Source organism: Rhinopithecus bieti, unplaced genomic scaffold (assembly GCF_001698545.2).
Source record: "Rhinopithecus bieti isolate Rb0 unplaced genomic scaffold, ASM169854v2 scaffold_574, whole genome shotgun sequence".
Taxonomy (NCBI): domain Eukaryota; kingdom Metazoa; phylum Chordata; class Mammalia; order Primates; family Cercopithecidae; genus Rhinopithecus; species Rhinopithecus bieti.
Window position 1 is genome coordinate 4,020,993 of NW_016803605.1, and position 13,979 is coordinate 4,034,971.

The following is a 13,979-nucleotide window of genomic DNA, read 5'->3' on the forward strand; positions in this document are numbered from 1 at the left end:
AAAAAAAAAAAAAAAAAAAAAAATGCAAAACTCAATCAGGCATGATGATGTGTGCCTTTAGTCTCAGCAATTCCAGAGGCTGAGGTGAGAAGACTGCATGAGCCCAGGATGTGGAGGCTGCAGTGAGACTGCACCAGTGCACTCCAGCCTGGGTTACATAGCAAGACCCTGTCTCAAAAAAAATGTCTATCATTTAGCTTTTCTTAGTATATTCAGTATTCAGTGTTATACTAAGAAAGAAACCCTATGTCCATCCTAGACACCCCCATTCTCCCTTCTGCCAGCCCCAGCACCCACTCATCTCCTTTCTATCTGGATGGATTGGTCCATTCTGGAATTTTCACAGGAACGAATCTACACCAGAGGCCTTCTGTGACTGGCTTGTTTCATGCACATCATGTCTTCAGGGTCCACCCACGTCATACATAGCCCATGTCAGAGCCTCATGCCTTTTGATGGCCACGTGTTACATTGTGCAGACAGGCCACGCTTTGTCTCCCCGTTCATCTCTTGCTGGATGTTGGATTGTCTCTGCCTTCTGGCTGTTGTGGGCTGTGCGGTGCTGCAGTGATGGGCACGTACAGGTTTCTGCCTAGATGTTTTCTCTCATTTGCCTGGTGTGTGCCTAGGAGTGGAGCTGCTGGGTTTAGGGCAATGAGGACTCACCGCCCTCTTTCCAAAGTGGCTGCAGCATTCTGTTTTAAATTTAAGCTTGCAAGTGCAAGCTGGTTGAAACGGATGGCAGTAGATAAACCTGGGGGGAGGGACATAGGGGTGGCGGCAGTTGAAACCACAGGCGGAGAATGCTGGGACGGATGACTACCATCTGTGTGTGAACCTGGGTCAGGGTGCCTTGTCCTGAGGATGGCGGAGAGGGCACAGTTGGGCCCAGGTCCAGGGAGCGAGGCAGAGCAGCGGCCAAAGGAGAGGCTTTAGGTGGTCCTGGGAGATCACGCAGGGTCTGGACAGGTGGAGGGAGGGGAGGGAGGAGAGTAGGCCGGTGGTGGGGGCAGTAGAGGTGCATGCAGAAGTCAGGGTGACCTTCCTCGTCTGGCCCCTGCCTGTACGCCGTGGGCAGCCTCAGCAGGCATCACCGAGTCTGTGTCTGCTCTCCCCGCTCAGCTGAGCATGTGGCAGATGCGGGCAGCAGGCTGGTACCTGCAGGACAGGCTGGTCACATGCCGGTGGCCCCATGGTCCTGCTATGGCAGAGAGTGGAGAGGCGACTGCTGGCAGAAGCCTCAGCACCCTGGCCATCGGCCCTGCTCATCTGCAGGAAGGAGGTGGGTGCTTCTGGGCGCCTGGCATCCCACACTGGCAGCTGAGTGCTGGGGTGGTGTGAGCTGTGTCCCCTTTGTCACAGCTCTCACCTCGAGGCCAGTAGGCTGTGGCTTACAGTCTGCGTAGGATGTCGTCACTGTGGTCACGGCACAGAGTAGAGGCTGTGCTGACAGGACGTGCTGGCTTCTTGCACCCAGAAGTTTTGCCTTCTGACTGAATTCCAGGCCCGTGTCTGCTGCCCTCACACCTGCCATGTGATCATTTCACTAGCTCAGAAGACCTAGGACACAGACGGGGTTCTGCATTGCCTCCAAATATACCCAAACGCAGGCCAGGCTGCTTCCGTACCCCAAACGCAGGCCAGGCCGCCTCCAAATACCCCTAAACACAGGCCAGGCCACCTCCATACCCGCAAACACAGTCCAGGCTCCCTCCAAATATCCCTAAACTCAGGCTGGGCCGCCTCCATACCCGCAAACGCAGGCCAGGCCACCTCCATACACCCAAATACAGTCCAGGCTGCTTTATGCCCAGCAAATGCAGGTTGCAGGAGGGAGTCAAGAACTGGGCAGCCCCGGGCAGCCGCACTGGGCAGGTGAAGGGTTCTCAGGCTGGAGCGGATCCAGTTCCTGCCCTCGGAGACCTCATGCCAACTGGGGAGCCAGATGGGGATTATGGCAGGTGTTGTGCCCAGTGTTGGGGCCTTGGAAATCCTGGAAGGCTTCCTGAAGGAAGCAGCACCCACTGAGCAGCTTGGGAGCCACACCTCAATGCATGCTCTGTTAGGCACCGTGTGCCCTGTGGTTGTGCATCTCAGTAGCAGACAGAGGAAGGAACTGTCACTGTGGCTGACTGGTAGACAGTGGGCATGCCCTGCCTACCCCTCCACACAAAGCCTGTGGCTTGGGCCCTCGTTTTCATGTCCTCGTCCTTCATGGATAGAGTGTGGTAGATATTCCAGGAAGTGGGTGCGGCTCCCCCACTCCTGCCTCTGTAACCGGAGCTCATTCGGCTCCATGCCCACTGTCCTGCCCTGGCACCCGAGCCTCTCAGATTCGAGTGATGAGGAATCTCTTGGTGAATTTCTTCATTACTCTGTCCCTGAATCGGGCTGATTCTTTGACTTTCTGGCTGCTTCTGGAGGGCCACGTGTGGTGTGGGCCCCAGGTCGGGCTTCTCTGGGATTTTCCTTGCCTGGGGCTGTCTTTGGGGATGTTTGATCCCAGCCTGGGCCTCTAGCATTGCCCGGCTGGCCTCTCAGCCAGGGTGGGGAGGCTGGCTTGGCCCCTGATGGGGCCTGCAAGAACCAGGGCCTGCAAGAACCAGGGGAGTGAGTGAGGAGGCACCTCCCTGCCCACTTGTGCCTCCCCTCCCCTGGCCCCAAATCTTGGTCTGTTTCCCCAAGAGAAACGGTTGACATTGTCTGGGTGACCTGCACGTCACCTTGCGTCTCAGGGCCTTAGCCTTGTCCCCAGGGCTTGAGACAGGAGAGGCCGTCAAAACCTAGCAGCCCCCCACCTGGGAAAGTCCGGCTGCGGGCCCCCAGCTGATGATGCTCGTGTCCTCCCAGGCTGCTGTCCCCAAGGCCCAGCCTCCTCACCCCAACTGGCGACCCCCGAGCCAACGCCTCGCCCCAGAAGCCACTGGACCTGAAGCAGCTGAAGCAGCGAGCGGCTGCCATCCCCCCCATCGTGAGTGCCCACCCCCAGAGCCCCGCAGAGTCCACCCTGACCTTGACTTTCCTGTTCATCGAGACAGAGAATCCCACTGGTGGGAGCGTGCACCTGCAGCCCAGCCCATCTGCTCCTATTTCCTGGAGAAATCCTCATGGAGATGAGGTGGGAACAGCTGGGGAAGCTGGCAGGCACACCAGATGGGGCTCCCGGTGAAGGCAGGGACTGGCAGCCTAATGCCTCCCCGCTTTCACCCTGCAGCACCCTTGAACCCCCACATTAGATACTGGGTCATGGGGAGGCAGGAGCTTCCCTCACCCACTCAACTATAGCAACAACTTGGCCAGGGAAGGGTGGGGCTTACCAGTTCCTGGGGCCCTCCGGGAACACCCCCCTGGAAGGTTCTCTCAGCCGGGTGGGTGGGCCCATGGAGGTGCCTTCCCCAGGGAGGTGAGTCTGGGCTTCCCAGATGCAATGGGGGGCTCTGGGCTAAAAGAACCTGAGCTGACCAGGCTGATGGTCCCTCGGGGCTTTGAGTGATGGGCTCAGGGCGTGCCAGGCTGCACCGCCCAGTCCCCCAAGGCCCACAGAGTCCTGTTGCTCAGTCCTGGCTTCCCTGAGACCCAGAGGATTTGGGTCCACGGAAGGAGCTGGAGGAGAGGGTAACAGCAGGCTCCAGCCTCCTGTCCACCACCAGGCTGCTGGGCCAGGCTTTTTGGGAGGTGGGCCCCCCTGTTCACCACCGGGCAGCTGGGCCAGGCTTTCTGGGGAAGTGGCCTCTTCCTGTCCATCACCGGGCAGCTGGGCCAGGTTCTGGGAGGTGGCTCCCCCTGTCCACCACCGGGCAGCTGGGCCAGGCTTTTTGGGAGGTGGCTCCCCTGTCCATCACCAGGCAGCTGGGCCAGGTTCTGGGAGGTGGCTCCCCCTGTCCATCACCAGGCAGCTGGGCCAGGCTTTTTGGGAGGTGAGCTCCCCAATGTGCTCTGTGCTAAGACCTCCCCTTCTTGCCCCACTTGGGACCTTGAGCATGTCACTGGCTTTCCCAGGCCTTGGTTTCCAGGCTGGTCACGCGCATGTCTCTCCCTGACCCTTTCACCTTCGGACACCCTCTGTGGATGCTCACTTCTGCCTGCTTCCCTCAGCAGGTCACCAAAGTCCATGAACCCCCCCGGGAGGATGCAGCTCCCACTAAGCCAGCTCCCCCTGCCCCACCACCGCCACAGCACCTGCAGCCGGAGAGTGATGCCCCTCAGCAGCCTGGCAGCAGCCCCCGGGGCAAGAGCAGGAGCCCGGCGCCCCCCGCAGACAAGGAGGGTGAGTGCACACCAGTGGCTGAGGGGGGCTGGGGCAGCAGGGGACTGACGGGCAAGGGATGTTTGTGTGTCCAGAGCAGCTGCTGCAAACTTCACGGCCACAGTGGCAGGGAAAGCAAAATAAACGAATGGAACAGTTGAGCAGGCGGAGGCAGTTGGGAATGGTAGGGACTGCGGCAAATTGGAGAACTCATGTTTTCTCTGAAATGGGCATGTATTGGCCTTGGCCAAGAGTAACCCCGTGGCAAATCACGCCTGGGGTGGTTCTTCCAGCAAAGCCAGAAATCCATCTTCTTATGTGAAATCCCCCTGGTTTCTCAACACAGACAACTTCTCAAAATTTTCAAAAGCACTGTGAATACACAAAAACGTGTCTGCAGCCCAGCCTCTGATTCGGTCTGAATCAGTCCACGCAGGAGCTTCTGGAGTCACAGATGGGGCCCAGCACCTGGCTGGCAGCAGCTCTGGGGCCTGGACAGGAAGGGCTGCCCTCTCCAGCTGGCATTCTGACCTTGCTCCAGGCCCAGGTCTCTGGGTTCACCAGGAGCCAGGAGGGGGGGTGACTCCTGAGCAGCTGTGTCACAGTGACTGCCCCGGGCACACCTCACTGTCATCACGTGAAGCTCAAGGTTAGGAGACAGGCAGGCGTAGTTGCTTGTTCTCTGGATCTTTGGTCTCTGCCCCACTTCCCACTGGGCCCAAGAAATTCTGAACCTGTGTCCCCAAAGAGGCATCTTCTCCAGATCAGCCTGGCATGCACCAGGTGCTGTTGTGCCTTGCAGGTGTTGAGGGCTACCTCCCCAGAGGTTACCCACCCTGGGCTAGCCCAGGCGCTTGCTGGCAGGCTGTTCCAAAGGTCTGAGGGCAGCAGGACCCCAGGCCAACCTCCTGACCAGCACAGCCCAGGGACGAACCCGGGTGACCGGAGCTATCACCAGCTGTCCCCTCCCCACTGCCTTGGGTGTGACGTCCCCCTTCTCTTTTTTTTTTTGAGACAGAGCGTCACTCTCACCAGGTTGGAGTGCAGTGGTGCGATCCCCGCTCACTGCAGCCTCCGCCTCTGGGGTCCACCCGAGGCTGGTGGGTCAGGACATTTGTTGAACCCCAAGGCCTCAAGCACCATGCTAGACGGTGGGGTTCTGCAGGGAGAAGGGCAAGTCTTTGCTGTGGGGAGCTGCTGTTTTTTTGAGTGAGGAGGGTGTTAAACCAGGGAACACGTAATGAAGCAGGATGATTTTAGAGTCGCTCATCCACCATGAGAAACAAAACGGGTTGAGTGAAGAGGCAGCTCCGGGAAGGACCCTGTGGAGGGGGCAGCCCCGCCATGGGAGACCTCTGGGTGGGCGTTGCGGGCAGAGGGAACAGCACGTGCAAAGGCCCTGGTGTGGAAACACGCTCGGGTGTGTGAGGAGTCGCCGGGGTGGTGTGGCCGGGGAAGGGTGGGCGGGTGGACAGTGAGGGAGGTGGGGGCCGGATTGTGTAGGGCCCCTCAGGCCACAGCAGGCAGTGGATTTTTGTCTCAGGTGTGGCAGGGGCTGCTGGAGGGATTTGAAGTGAGCATGTGTTGTGGAAGGGGAAGTGGGTGCTTGTTATCTGATTTATATCTTGGAAAGCTCTCTCTGGCCGTTGTTGAGTCAAGGGCAGAAGCAGGAGGTCACAGCACTGCTCTTGGCAGGCGACAGAGGCTGCCTGAACTGCACAGGTGGCTGTGGAGGTGGAAGGAAGGGCGCATCGGGAGTTTGTTTTGGAGGCAAAGCCAGTGGGGCGTTGAACCCGGTGTGGGGATGACGCCAGGGATGTCTCGCTGGAACCGGGATGCCTCATGACAAGGGCTGGGCTGCCTGGGGCCAGGGTACAGTGTGCGGCCCAGGGTGTGGCTCTGGGAGATGTTGCGGGTTTGGGGCACCAGCCCTGGAAGGAGCTGTGTATCCATGTCAGGGGCCCCAGCAGCTTTGGCCAGCATCAGATCTGATCAGGGCTGGAACTGCACGGCGCCAGCCAGGTCCTGCTGAGCCAGGTCACAGGCCCCTGTTCTGGGAGAAAGGGAGCCACCGGCCAGCAGTTTCTGCAGCTGGCACTCAGCCTGTTGGTGTGGCCAGGGCCTGTGCCGTTTCCTGGCCTCATTCCCCATAGGGACGGTGCACCTGGCGTTAGGCCCCGCATGCCTTTCTTGCACAGCCTGGCTTGCAGCTCAGCTCCCACAGGGACCCACATGAACTTGCCAACCAGCCTTACCTCTCTGGTCTCTCAGGAAGCCAGCCTTCTCAGCCCCTGGCTCCCATACAGAAAGNGGGCTGGAACTGCACGGCGCCAGCCAGGTCCTGCTGAGCCAGGTCACAGGCCCCTGTTCTGGGAGAAAGGGAGCCACCGGCCAGCAGTTTCTGCAGCTGGCACTCAGCCTGTTGGTGTGGCCAGGGCCTGTGCCGTTTCCTGGCCTCATTCCCCATAGGGACGGTGCACCTGGCGTTAGGCCCCGCATGCCTTTCTTGCACAGCCTGGCTTGCAGCTCAGCTCCCACAGGGACACACATGAACTTGACACCCAGCGCTACCTCTCTGGTCTCTCAGGAAGCCAGCCTTCTCTGCCCCTGGCTCCCACACAGAATGGCTCAGCCAAGCAGGTCCCTCGGGGCCCCCTGGGCCCAGCTGGAGGAACAGGTTGTCTCTCCAGGCTCTCGGCCGCCCGCCCAGCCTGGCCTAACCCCAGCTTGCCTTCCTGCATCGAGCAGCTCCCCTCCTCTCCCTCCCAGCTCTCTGGAACTAGGCTGGAGGAAGCACCAGAGGCATACAGGGCTGGGTAGCCGGAGGGGCCAGGTCCAGGGCGTTTGCAGGATCTCCAGATCTGAGGCAGGCCCTGTACAGCTGCCTCCACTGGGGACTGGTTAAGAAGGAGAATTCCCCTGCATCTGTGCCCCCCTGCCTCCTGTGGGCTGCCCACCTCGCCAGGGCACAAGTCCAGGGAAACTCAGTCTTCCAGGAGAGAATTGGGGGCGATTTGGTACACAGGCCTCCTTGCCCACCTGCTCTGCTCACGGCAGGCATCATGAATTGATCTTAGCACTCTCCTCCGCTGCCATACCCCAATGGGCCCTCAGAACCTCTTTTGTTCATCTGGAGGTGGCGTGATAGATGACACCTGCCTGCCATTCCTGTCCCAGGACCCAGAGGGCTCTGTCATTCCCAAGTTGTATCTCTGCTCAACTTCTTGGCCGGTTATCTCCCCCAGGATTGGTCCTCAGGGAGAGGTTCAGAGCTGAGGACAGATTTCAGCAAAGGGTGAGAGGCCGGCAGGAGGATGCCATGAAGCCAGGCCTGAGCCCCTGGGCTCTGCTGAGTTTCTAGGATCTCCCCAGGCCTGAAATCTAGAACCCATCATTGCGTCTCTGCCACAGGCAGTGTGGCATAGCAGTCCGGGTTAAGGCTATGGTCTGCAGCCCCCGTGCCTGGGTTCGAAGCTGCTATCTGCCACTTGCTAGCTGGAGCCTTTGACCAGGTGGCTTAACCTCTCGGCCTCTGTTTTCCCATCTGTGAAATGGGGATAATCAGTCAGTTCCTTGTAGGGTACTGTGAGAATAAATGAGCGAACATGCTTAGATTCATGTCAGCCATGGAGGCCTAAGAGAGCATTACTTCTTGGTGTTGCCCTTTGCACACTCCGCCTGGTGAGTAGCTTTGCCTGAGCTGGGGCTTCTCAGCCAGCCAGCGCACAGTCGCTGTTTGCAGTGGGCTTCTGATCCTGACTCGGCTGAGTATTTGCTGGTGAACTCAGATAAGCCCATTGGTGTGTCTGTACCTCAGTTTCCCCTCTGTAAAATGGGTCTGGCAACAGTCTCTGTATGAGCTTAACAGGAGGCTCATGGAGGCCATGGGGTCCTGAGCACAGTGCCTGTGCTGAGTACCACTCAGCAAACTGAGGCTGACGCTGCGGTTGTTATCTGGAGGGTCTGGACTTATAACCCCCCACTGCCTGCCACAACATACACACACAGGCACACACACACATCCATGCACTCACACACAAGAATGAGAATTCCCCTGCATCTGTGCCCCCCTGCCTCCTGTGGGCTGCCCACCTTGCCAGGGCACAAGTCCGGGGGAAACTCAGTCTTCCAGTATATGTATGCACATACACGTGCGCGCGCACACACACACACGCACACACATCACAGGTTACCTCCTTCAACATTGTGTAGAGCACAAGCCAGCAAACTTTTCCTGCAAAGAGCCAGAGAGTAAATATTTTAGGCTTTGTGGGCCAGACAATCTCTTACAAGGACTCAGTTCTGCCATAGACAATAAATAAATGAATAGATGTGACCACGCTCCAGTAAAAGCATATTTACAAAGTCAGACAGTGGGGCCAGGCGTGGTGACTCACGCCTGTAATTCCAGCACTCTGGAGGCCAAGGTGGGAGGATCTCTTGAGCCCAGTAGTTCAAGACCAGCCTGGGTACACATAACAAGACCTCATCTCTACAAAACCAAAACATAAATTAGCCACGCGTGGTGTGGTGACACGTGCTTGTAGTCCCGCCTACTTGGGAGGCTGAAGTGGGAAGATCCCTTGAACCCAAGAGTTCAAGACCAACCTGGGGCAACATAGCAAGACCCCATCTCTACAAAAGTAAAACAAATTAGCCAGGCATGGTGTGGTGGTGGGCGCCTGTATTCCCAGCTACTTAAGAGGCTGAGGTGGGAGAATCACTTGAGCCCAGAGGTCAAGGCTGCAGTGAGCTGTGACAGCACCAGTGCACTCCAGCCTGAGTGACAGAGGGAGACCCTGTCTCAAAAAAGTTAGGGGCAGACAGACCCCCTGAGATACCGTTCGCCACTTCCTGGCTTAGGGGCCTGTCCAGGGGCCTCGGCTTGCTGGACTTGGCTGAGTGCCTATGGGGTTGCAGAGCCACAGGGTCCCGTTCTCGTCCTCAGGGGCAGCTGAGAGCCCCCAGCCCAGACCTCGAGACCCCTCCCCTGCTGAGCAGAACACCATGGGGTTACAGAGCAGCGCCCGGGCAGGCAGACTTGGGGGGCTTCCCAGAGGAGCCCAGGCTGTCACAGGCCGCCACGACTGTGGGTGCAGGAAGGTCGTTTGAGTAGGGTCAGCCAGGGCTCCCGAGGTCTGACTGCCCCGCCTCCTGCCCTCAGCAGAGAAGCCTGTGTTCTTCCCAGCCTTCGCAGCCGAGGCCCAGAAGCTGCCTGGGGACCCCCCTTGCTGGACTTCCGGCCTGCCCTTCCCCGTGCCCCCCCGTGAGGTGATCAAGGCCTCCCCGCATGCCCCGGACCCCTCAGCCTTCTCCTACGCTCCACCTGGTAAGTAGCTCTGCCCGAGCTTGGGCTTCTCCTTCAGCCAGGGCACAGTTACTGTTGGCACTGTTGGCACTGGCTCAGAGCTGCACACAGAAGCACCTTAAAGCCTCATGGGACCCGGCTGGAGGGACAGCCTGGTCAGTGGAGGGAAAGGGGGAGATCTTTTGAGAAAGCTGCCCCAGGATTGAGGTTGAAGCCACTGGCAAGAGGGAGCCACAGCAGGTGCTTGAGCTGGTGAGGGGCAGGCTTAGAGTGGGAGCTATGTTTTCCATTGACGGCTTAGAGCTAGAGAATGGGCAGATGGTAGAAGAGCCTGGGGAGGGAGCAGAGGTGCTGCCTTGGTTCACAGACTGTGAGGCTGCATTTCAGCCCTGTTCTAGGTCCTGCAGTCCTGCTGGGCCTTGCCAGCTGTATAGCAGCACAGCCGGGGGCTGGTACAGACTGTGTTGGTAAATGCTGGTCCCGAGGGATGCGTGGGCCAAGGGAGCCAGAACAGGGAAAGTCATGCCAGGCAGACGGAACAACATGTGCAAAAGCCCTGTGGCAGGAGAGAGCAGGCACACTTGAGAAACTGAATCCGGCCACCACTGCTGAAGCTTGGTGCCCAGTGAGCTGGGGAGACCAGGGGCCAGGTCAGGCGAGCCTGAAGGCCAAATCAGGTGCTAAGACTTTCTCCTGAGGGCAGTGGGGAGCCATCGAGGGCACACAGCACAGCAGGGGGCGGGTGTGCACCAGTAGACTTTTCCAAAAAGGTCCCTTTGGCTCCTATAAGGGGAAGGGGCTACTGTGGAAGGATAAGGGGAAGAAGCTATAAGGGGAAGAAGCTACAGTGGAAACGGGAAGACCAGTTAGGGGATCCGGGTGAGAGTTGAGGGGCTTGGATCAGGGCCTGGGCGATGGGGAGGTGGGAGGTTTCCCCAGGATAGTGGTGTCGGCATCTAGGATTCAGGTCACTAATGAGGACAGAGCCGGGCAGGGCAACAGAGGGGCGCGCCTGGATGGGCGCTTCCTGGCCAGGAGAGGGAAGAGGTGGAGTGCAGCCTGGGGTGTGTGTCCAGCAGGGACATGGCTGCTCCTGGGCCCCACAATGGACAGACATGTGCTCCACAGGTCACCCGCTGCCCCTGGGCCTCCATGACACTGCCCGGCCCGTCCTGCCGCGCCCACCCACCATCTCCAACCCGCCTCCCCTCATCTCCTCTGCCAAGCACCCCAGCGTCCTCGAGAGGCAAATAGGTGCCATCTCCCAGGTGAGTGGTAGCCCTTCCTTTCTTCCTTTCTTGGGGGCTTGGTCTTCTTATCTGTGAAGTGGGGGCAATGGCACCAGTGAAGTCTGGGTGGGGGCCTGGGCCATTTCCACTCAGGCCTCTGCGGTCTGAGCTGGCTGGGTCCTGCCCCAGGTACTCAGGGCCTCGTCCCTGGGGGGTCACTCTGTGTTGCAGTCAAGGGCACGGCTCAGGAACCAGGCTGTGTGGCCTCAGGCAAGTTACTTAACCTCCTGTTTCCCCCACTGCGAAATGGAAGGGCAAATGCAAGGGGCTCAGAGGGTACGGCCCCTTCACAGGGGAGGGGCCGAGGCTGGGGAGCAGCAGTGACTTGTCTGCCATCACACAGCTGGACAGCAGCCCGGCCTCTGACCCACACGTGGGCTTTGTGAAAGGAGCACTGGGCACTCTGGACTGTGGGGGAGGGACCGGGGTGCCCCCATGACCCCACAACTCTGCGCCTACAGGGAATGTCGGTCCAGCTCCACGTCCCGTACTCAGAGCATGCCAAGGCCCCGGTGGGTCCCGTCACCATGGGGCTGCCCCTGCCCATGGACCCCAAAAAGCTGGGTAAGGCTCCTGGCCCATCCGTCTGGGTGGCTCGGGCTGGGCTCCGGCTGTCCTGCGGGTGGGGGCGGGGGTGAGGAAGGGGTCTGTTGGCCCACGGTACTCCAGGTAGCAGCTGGGAGGTCCCCTCTCAGCAGCCCTGGCTGGAACGCGGTGAGGAGGGTGGCGCTTCCCAGCCCCTGGCTCAGGTTGGGTGGGGACAAGCCTCCCGGGACTCTGCCCCAGCAGCGCGTGACTCGCTCCTCTTACTGGTCCTCAGCGCCCTTCAGCGGAGTGAAGCAGGAGCAACTGTCCCCACGGGGCCAGGCTGGGCCACCGGAGAGCTTGGGGGTGCCCACGGCCCAGGAGGCGTCCGTGCTGAGAGGTGAGGGCCCTTCTGCCCTGGACCCCCAGCATCTGCCCCTGTTCCCGGGAGCATCGTCTCCCAGAGGGTCTGGGGGCCCCTCTTCACAGCTGTCTCCCTCACCATTTAGGGGTAGGAGGACTCCCTCTGCGTTGAAACAAGCACAGCTTGTGGGCCGCTCAGTCAGGGTGGCTCTCAGGACCGGGGCCTGAGGAAGGAGGGGCCACAGACACCCCCTCAGCCCCGCGTCTTGTGTCTTCCAGGGACAGCTCTGGGCTCAGTTCCGGGCGGAAGCATCACCAAAGGCGTTCCCAGCACGCGGGTGCCCTCGGACGGCGCCATCACGTACCGCGGCTCCATCACCCACGTAGGTGTCCTGGGGTGCGGCATGAAGGATGGGTTGGGACCAGCCCATCTTATAACCCCTCATTGTCACCAAACCACTAGCCTCAGCCGATGGGGTGATGACTGGGGGACAGCAGTTCACTCCATGAACTTTCATCTTGTCTGCATGGAGTCAGGCACTGGGGTTGCCAAGCAGAGCTCAAAACTCTGCTTTCAGGGAGCTACCATGTAGTGGAAGGAAAGAGACCAGGATAAATAAGTAGGCTGGTGAAAACTGAGCAGGCAGAGGCAGAATGTTAGTGCACCGCGGCTGAGAATGCCTGGCCAGGGACATTGCTTAGACAGGTGAGGAAGGTGACATGTCAGCTGTGACCGGAAGAAATGAGGGTGCAAGCCATGCAGGAATCTCAGGGAACAACGTTCTAGGCTCAGGGAACAGCATGTGCAAAGACAGAACGTGAGAGGGTTCCTGAATCGTGCCAGAACTGGTGCCCCAGCCTTGCAGCTGGTGAGCCGTGGACCCAGGGTTTTGTGCCACGAGTGTCTGGCTCTAGAACACAGTGACAGAGTGTGGGCTCATACACGTGCACACCCGCACACATGTTCTAACAGTGGAGCTTCGGGCAACAGGATGGTCCACAGGGAGGTGTTTTTGACTCAGGCAGTGTCAAATCCCACCACAGAGGAGCCATTTACACTTCGTCCTTCCCTGAAATCTGTAGGTTTTAAAACTCGGAGCTTTCAAAGGCAACTGTGCTGAGTGGGAAGGGCAAGTGCTTTGGGCAAAAGTCAGGCTGAGGGCCCTTGGGTGCCAGCTCCATCACCCACTCAGGCAGGCAGCAGCCTGCCCTGACTCAGTTTCCCCTTTGCTAACTATTCCTGGGGGAGTTAGCACTCCTAAAGTCATAGGAACTTTTGAGGTTCCCAGGCATCCACCTGCTCTGGGTTCCTGGGTGGCCATGACCTGCACCCTTCCTCGAACCCTCCCAGTTACACACACACCTTTGATTGTTTTTGGCAGAGAGCCAGCTGCCAAAACGTGTGAGATAGGCGAGGGTCAAACTTCCCTGCAGTCTCGCTACCAGATAGTGAGGAAGTCAGCGTGTGGCCTGCACACATAGAGCTGTTTTATTGACCGAGTGGGTGCCACAGGCAGGGACCATGTGGTTCCACAGCTGGCAAGGGAGGCTCAAGGAAGTCGCAGCCCCCTGATCCTCCCGGGACTTCCTGCCCATCTTGGGAGTAGAGTTCACTGGGGCCAAGAGCAAGAGGCTACAGGCTCATCTCCTGGAAGCAGACGTCATGCAAACAGAAGCTTCCCTGTTAATGGGAGTTTGTGCCATGTATTCTCCCAAGAGCAGGGGCCACCGGCTGGAGTTCTGTTCTCTTTCCATGTCCCTGAAGATGGCGCTCTAAAATACTGTAGCTCAAAAACATCAAGCAGGGCACGGTGGCTCATGCCTGTCAGCCCAGCATTTTGGGAGGCCAAGGTGGGAGGATAGCTTGAGCCCAGGAGTTTGAGACCAGCCTGGACAAAAAGAGGCCTGTCTCTACAGCAAATTTAAAAATTGGCTGGGCGGCCGGGCGCGGTGGCTCAAGCCTGTAATCCCAGCACTTTGGGAGGCCGAGACGGGTGGATCGCAAGGTCAGGAGATTGAGACCATGCTGGCTAACACGGCGAAACCCCGTCTCTACTAAAAAATACAAAAAACTAGCCGGGTGAGTTGGAGGGCGCTTGTAGTCCCAGCTACTCGGGAGGCTGAGGCAGGAGAATGGCGTAAACCCGGGAGGCAGAGCTTGCAGTGAGCTGATATCTGGCCGCTGCACTCCAGCCTGGGCGACAGAGCAAGACTCCGTCTCAAAAAAATAAAAATAAAAAAGACAGCA

General features: G+C 59.0%; 1 protein-coding gene across 1 annotated transcript in view; it reads left to right on the forward strand.

Moving 5' to 3' along the window:
• The window catches only part of NCOR2 (nuclear receptor corepressor 2), a 215,857-nt gene that overhangs the window by 173,576 nt on the left and 28,302 nt on the right, over positions 1–13,979 (forward strand). Inside the window, 7 exon segments of the mRNA XM_017889687.1 lie at positions 2,851–2,971; positions 4,096–4,267; positions 9,435–9,575; positions 10,683–10,822; positions 11,305–11,407; positions 11,664–11,768; positions 12,011–12,114. Coding sequence (XP_017745176.1) covers positions 2,851–2,971; positions 4,096–4,267; positions 9,435–9,575; positions 10,683–10,822; positions 11,305–11,407; positions 11,664–11,768; positions 12,011–12,114 — 886 coding nt within the window.